The sequence below is a fragment of the Equus przewalskii genome, chromosome 4 (genome assembly GCF_037783145.1).
Source record: "Equus przewalskii isolate Varuska chromosome 4, EquPr2, whole genome shotgun sequence".
NCBI lineage: Eukaryota > Metazoa > Chordata > Mammalia > Perissodactyla > Equidae > Equus > Equus przewalskii.
In genome coordinates, this window is record NC_091834.1 from 102,206,390 (window position 1) to 102,212,655 (window position 6,266).

The 6,266-nt window shown below is 51.6% G+C and overlaps 1 protein-coding gene across 14 annotated transcripts in view; it reads left to right on the top strand.

Annotated features, from left to right (window-relative positions):
- NUB1 (negative regulator of ubiquitin like proteins 1) overlaps positions 1-4,446 on the top strand; it is a 31,871-nt gene extending 27,425 nt beyond the window's left edge. For all 14 annotated transcript variants that reach the window (XR_011539331.1, XR_011539332.1, XM_070616851.1 and 11 more), the window contains exons 13-15: positions 1,786-1,881; positions 2,599-2,776; positions 3,015-4,446. Coding sequence is in view for 12 of the 14 variants with exons in the window: in XM_070616851.1 (XP_070472952.1) it covers positions 1,786-1,881; positions 2,599-2,776; positions 3,015-3,193 (453 nt within the window). In the remaining 2 variants the exon portion in view is untranslated. The remainder of the gene's footprint in view (positions 1-1,785; positions 1,882-2,598; positions 2,777-3,014) is intronic.
- The last annotated feature ends 1,820 nt before the right edge of the window (positions 4,447-6,266 follow it).

The window sequence follows — 6,266 nt, forward strand, 5'->3', positions numbered from 1 at the left end:
GAAATCCTCAGGGGACGGCCCCGTGGCCGAATGGTTAAGTTTGCGTGCTCTGCTTTGGCGGCCCAGGGTTGTGCCGGTTCGGATTCTGGGTGCAGACGTGGCACTGCTCATCAAACCATGCTGAGGCAGCGTCCCACATGCCACAACTAGAAGGACCCACAACTGAAAATACACAACTGTGTGCCGGGGGCTTTGGGAAGAAAAAGGAAAAAATAAAATCTTAAAAAAAAAAAAAATCCTCAGAAGTGACTAACCGGTTGGGATCCAGATGAGAAGGAACTGTACTTGGGTCCACTCCTTTCCAGTTTTTGTTCAAGCAGCAAATGGAATACTTAGTGGGGCAGGGGCCATGCTGAATCTCAGCAGGTGACTTGGGAGACACAACTTCCCGCAGGGAGACCCCCACACAGCCCGGTGGGGAGCAGGGCCTCCAGCTGAGTGGGGGACTCAGGAGCGGGTGGCAGATGGAGAGAAGCTCTTAGGCAGAGAGGCAGGGGCAGCGGGAAGGGCAGGAGTGAGCAGGACCTTGGGGAGCTGCCAGGGTTGTTGAGGCAGGGGCAGTGGGACGGGGCAGAGAATGGCCAGAGATGGGGCTGGACAGCTAGGCCAGGCCAGGTGGGCGGGGGTCATTTTGTTTGTTCTGCTGAGGAGTTCACGCTGGATCCTCCAGGCAGTGGGGGCTGCCCTACCTTTGCCTTTTATCCTCAAGACCTCCCATCCTGTTCCTTGGAAGTCCCCACAAGTCAGCACTTTTTATTTTTTTATTTTAAGGAAGATTAGCCCTGAGCTAACATCTGCTGCCAACCCTCTTTTTGCTGAGGAAGACTGGCCCTGAACTAACATCCGTGCACATCTTCCTCTACTTTATATGTGGGACGCCTGCCACAGCATGGCTTGCCAAGCAGTGCTATGTCCACACCCAGGATCCAAACCAGTGAACCCTGGGCTGCCAAAGCGGAACTTGCGAACTTAACCGCTGCGCCACCAGGCTGGCCCCAGCATTTTAAAATATATGTCCTTTTTGTTGTTGTTGGGGGATGAGGAAGATTATCCCTGAGCTAACATCTGTGCCAATCTTTCTCTATTTTGTATGTGGGACACCACCACAGTGTGGCTTGATGAGCAGTGGGTATGTCTGCGCCCAGGATCCAAACCTGCAAACCCTGGGCTACCAAAGTGGAATGTGTAAACCCAACCGCTATGCCACTGGGCTGGTCCCTGTATTTTTTAATTATAAAAATAGTACATAAATACATTCAACCAATATAGTAGTATTTAGTGTTTAAAGGGAGATGCCCTAAAAGGGTACTTTAAAGTTAACAGTAGGTACTGTGTGACAGAAATCAAAGGGCAAAAGAACTCCACTCTTCTTGACCTTTTAAATCCAGAGCATGACGCCTGCCAGAGAGAAATGACATTGGGCACTCTGCACTGCATAAGAAACCTTTCTGTGTCTAGCCTTTTGTGACCTGGTCCCCATTTTCTTGGAATCCTTCTGCCCTCGCTCTCATCCCTTCCTGCTTCCTCAGAAGCCGTCTTTGTGCCTGGCTCATCTTCACCCTTCAAACCTCAGCTTGGCTGTGACCTTTGGCAGGAAGCCTTCTCTGAACACCAGCCTCCTGGGCCCTAGCCTGGGTCCGGGTCCCTTTTCTCTGCTGCCCTAGCACCTTTTGCATAGTTCCCCAGTGTCCTACACTCATCTGTTTGCCTAGCACACACTGGGCGCTCAGTCTCTAAGTCAGCAGATGTTGGTGCTGAGTAAAGGGGATTCCTGTGTGTTTTTAGATTCTTGTCAGTAATCCTCAGATGTGGTGGTTAAATGATTCGGATCCTCAAACCAACAACTGTCAAGAAAGTCCTTCCCAGGAAAGTATCAACCAAGTAAGTGAAATGCACTGGCGCCCTCTCCACATGTGCAGCCTTGCGCGGGCTTGGGTGGGGAGACAAGGTTGGTGACATGACAGGGCTGAGTCCTTGGCTCCCTGGGTGCCTGGTGTGGCCCAGGCCTGGCCGTGGGGCCTCCGAGGCCCACGCCGGTTGCAGCGGTGGGAGCAGAGCAGGAGGATTTCCTTCAAGAGTAGGAAGGAGGAGGAAGCAGCTGGAAGGTGTTGTTTCTTCAGGCTTTCCTCCTCTTTCATAGTCCACCACTTCAGGCACCCGTACTGGTTTTGTCAGCCCGTTTCTCCACCTGTGACCCAAAAGGATGTCACTGGTGACTCTGTCCACGTTTGCCCCCCTTCACATTAGTACACCTGGTGCGTGGTGGCCACTTAACTGATGGTACTGGTCACGAGGTTTGTATAGCACTTTGCTCTTGGCCCATGAGCTTACTGCCTTTCTAAGACGACTGGGCACTGACATAGTAGGCACAAGTCTTCCTCCATCCTGTCCAGGTCGCCTCATATGCCTGCTGGGGCTAAAGAGCGGTGTGTGTAAGAAGGCAGCGGTACATGCATGCCGGGGGTTTTAAAAACATACTCCCTCTAAGATAAGGCTGTCCAGCTGGGCATGCGGGGGACAGGCGTGTTGGACGTGTGTCAGCTCCGTGTAGCTGAAGTCCTTTGGCAGTGACCGCCACCTCCCTGTGTCCTCCCCTAGCTGGTGTACATGGGCTTTGAAGCGGTAGCGGCCGAAGCTGCCCTGAGGGTGTTCAGGGGAAATGTCCAGCTGGCAGCTCAGACCCTTGCCCACAATGGAGGAAGTCTTCCTCCCGACCTCCAGTTTTCGGCGGAAGATTCTTCATCAACGCCGTCCACGTCCCCTTCCGATTCTGCAGGTGGGTCTGAGGTGTCTGAATTCTGACCGAGAGCAGAGCATTCTGCTAAACCCAAAGCTGACCGGTGGGGGACGTGACTTCGCTTAGGCTGAAATGGGGACTGAGAAGGGCGGGCTCGGACAGTGTGGCCAGGGCAGGCACAGCCGAGGCTGACGCGGATCAGTGCTGTGTTTCTGTGGCTTTTTCTCCTTTTTCCGTTCTGTTCCCTGAACTCACTCATTACTCTCCTTTACTGCAGCTGCCTCTAGTGCCTCAACAGATGAAGATATGGAGACAGAGGCCGTCAATGAAATATTGGAAGATATTCCAGAACATGAAGAAGATTATCTTGACTCAACTCTGGAAGACGAAGAAATTCTTATTGCAGAGTACTTATGCTATGTAGAAAATATAAAGTCAGCAACCAAGAAAAACTAAATAATGAACAGAAAGAAGTACTAAGTTTCTGCTTATAAATCCTATCATTATGAAAAGCCTAATGCAGATCTTCTTTTTTTCTTCCTTTTCACCTGATTTTGCCCCAGTGCTGCTTGGGGCGGGCAGGGAACGGAGATGGACGAGGTCCTGAGAGGAGACGTGGGGTGGGAGCAGTGCTGGTCTCTAGGGGCCATCTGGGGGAAGGAGCCTTCTCTGGCCTGCTCTTGCTGCTTCCTGGCTGCCTTCAGATTCTGCGGCCCTAACTGTGCCCTCCCTGCTTGGATTTTCCACCCAGAAACGGGAAGGGCAGTTAGGTCTGAAAATAGGGTGGCCACTGGGGAAGGTCTCCAGGAAGAGAATGGAGAGGGAAGGCTCCCAATCTGGGTCCCCCTCTTTATCTTGCCCAGCTCTCCTGCCCCCCTGAGCCCACTGCTGATAGTTTCCTTCTTTCCATGATGCAGCTCTGCCTTCCTGCTTCACCTCTCTGCCCTGTCCCTGAAATGTCCTTTAAGTCTTCAGCCATTCCAAGCATTCAGTGGGCCTCCCAGTGAGGCATTGGCTACAGCAGCCATACCAGATGGCGGCAGGCGCCTTCAGCCTGAAACATCAGTGTTTTATGCTCTTAGTTTAGTGAAATGTGCACTCGAAATTCAGAATTTATATGTGCTCAGAATTCTTCTTTACAAAAATAACATCTTTTATTAAATGGGAAAGTTAAATGCTAACCAAAGCAACTTATTTTTAATTAGCATTTTCAGACGCTATGCTGTCATATTAAACTCACTGCTGGCTAAGATACCTATCAGAGATTAAGATATATTTTCTCCAGATTTTTGTGGGGCTTTTTTGGTATATCTGTATTACAGAAGACTATTTCTAAAGGTATGTAGTTAGCCTCTTAATGGCTCAAATAACGGTTCTCATCGCACCACGCATTCCTCTGTAGATGTGCATTAAATGAACACCCATTCCAGACCAGGACACAGCTGGCAGCAGCCAGGTGCTGAATGAGTCAAGTGCCAGATGTTCCTGACACTTGCTGCCTTTCCAGGAGTCGCTGGAAGCTCCTGTGACTGAGGGAGGTGGTCACGTTGTTGCTGTCGAGGGGCTGGCTGAAAGCCGTCGACGTCCTCACTAATCGTTTTCGTAAAGCTTGGACAGCAGTCCAGGGTGAATGGGTGGAAATCTTTTGTTGTCATTCTTTTAAGATGGATGATACAGACAGAAATAAACGGTGGAAAATATATTCAAAAGTTGTCAGCCTAACTTTGCAGTAAGTTATTCAGACTCCTCAGCGTTCGCCATGGTGAACATGCCTGGGTGGTCTAGAGGCCCATGTGGAGTTGAGACGCTGGCTTCCTTGGGTTCTCTGAGGAAATCCATGCATCGCCAGTTCTGTCAGGAGAAGGTAAGATCTGAAAAGCTGGCTGGGCGGGGGCAGGGAAGACCCAGCAAGGAGGGAGAGTGGGGGTCCTGCTCCCGGTGTGGGAAGTGGCTGACGGTGAGACGATGAGGGGGTCTCTCAGCCTCGTTTGAGACCTTGTCAGACTCAGGTTTGGGGCCTGACTTGCGGCTTTTGGCTAACAAGTGACTGTCTGGGCTTGGGCCAGGCGTGGCTTCTAGCTTCCCATGTGCTTTTTAATGATCAGAAGCAAAGCCATGCCAGCAGGTTCCTGACTGTGCTCCATTTTCTCGTGAAGAGATGCAGAGAAGCCAGTTCAGAGTTGGGGACAGTTCCGGTGTCCACTATCCATAGGCAGGGCCGCCCGCCTCCACGAGCTGGGAGCCGGCCGTGGTCCTACCTCTGCCTCTAGCTGGAAACTAGACAGGCAGAGGCTGTCACTCTCTGCTCTGGAGGGTAAGAAGAGAAGCAAAGGACATTTGTGACAAAATGCTGATAAACAGAAGGGAGTGAGGTGAGGCTGGGAAAATCAGAGGGGCCTTGGAGTGGCTCTCCTTGGAGAAGAGAACGTTCCAGACCTGGGACAAGTGAGGAGGTAACAGTGGGGTAGGACCGCCTGAGTGTGCCATATTCATGGGGTTCCGGGGGCTGTTCCAGACCCACCAGAGGGTGTTTTTAGGGGAGGGGAATAAGGTTGAAGAAATTGCTGAGTCCAAGGACAGAGCACCCTGAGAGGCAGGCCAGGGGTCTAGAGTGGCAGAACACCAAGGCGCTGGAAAGTTCCAGGGAGGAGTGGGCTACAGATATCTGTAAGGTACGCGTGGTCAGCCGGAGGCCTGGGAGCCTATGGCCGAAACGTGCTGCACTCCATCGCGTCTGGTGCCGATGATGTTTCCCATGAAATTCTGCCTGCTCTTGGCTCGAGTGACACTGCTGTGTCCTGTCCCTGTTTTCCAGTCCATATGTCCTATAAGTACTTCCTGTCCCTTCTTCCCTAGCCAACAGAATGCCTTTGAAAATGTATTCTTGCCTTTCATAAATACAAACTTATTGGTCTGCTTTGTAGTCTCAACATCTAGCAAAGGCTTGTGTGTTGCTGAAATAAAAATTACCCAAAGGTATGCTGCTATATAAATGCTAAAGAGTGGTTTACCATTTCCTACTCTTTCTTTGGGGAGAGGCAGGCTGAAGATGAACGCAGCAGCCTGGTGTGGGTCCCGCACCCAGTGGCTGTTGCTCTGGGCATATGGTAACTTGTGTGTGTTTTCTTCTTTGTTGTGGTTGGAGGAGATGGGGGACCTAAGATGACATATGAGCAAGAACTGTTGAGGCAGGAATGCAGCATCAGCTGTCAGCGTCAATGGCGTCTGGTTACTCAAGTTGCCTCTGTCAGCAAAGCAGTCTGAGAAGGTGACTCTGTGCCTGCCCTCCCTGAAATGAGCATCAGCTTCCTGGGAAGCCCTTTTGGGGTGGGCGGGCCCTGGAGAAGAACCACTTGGAAGTGAGTGCCAGCCCTGGCAGGCAGCCCATGTGGAACCCCACACCTGTACTGTGTGTTTGAGTCCCACCCAAAGAATGCTGAGTGGTGCTGCCTCTGCAGCTGCTTCTCCCCAGCAAGCATGTTTTCCTGGGGAAGCCTGGGTTCCCAGGGTTTGGGGGTGTGGCCTAGAG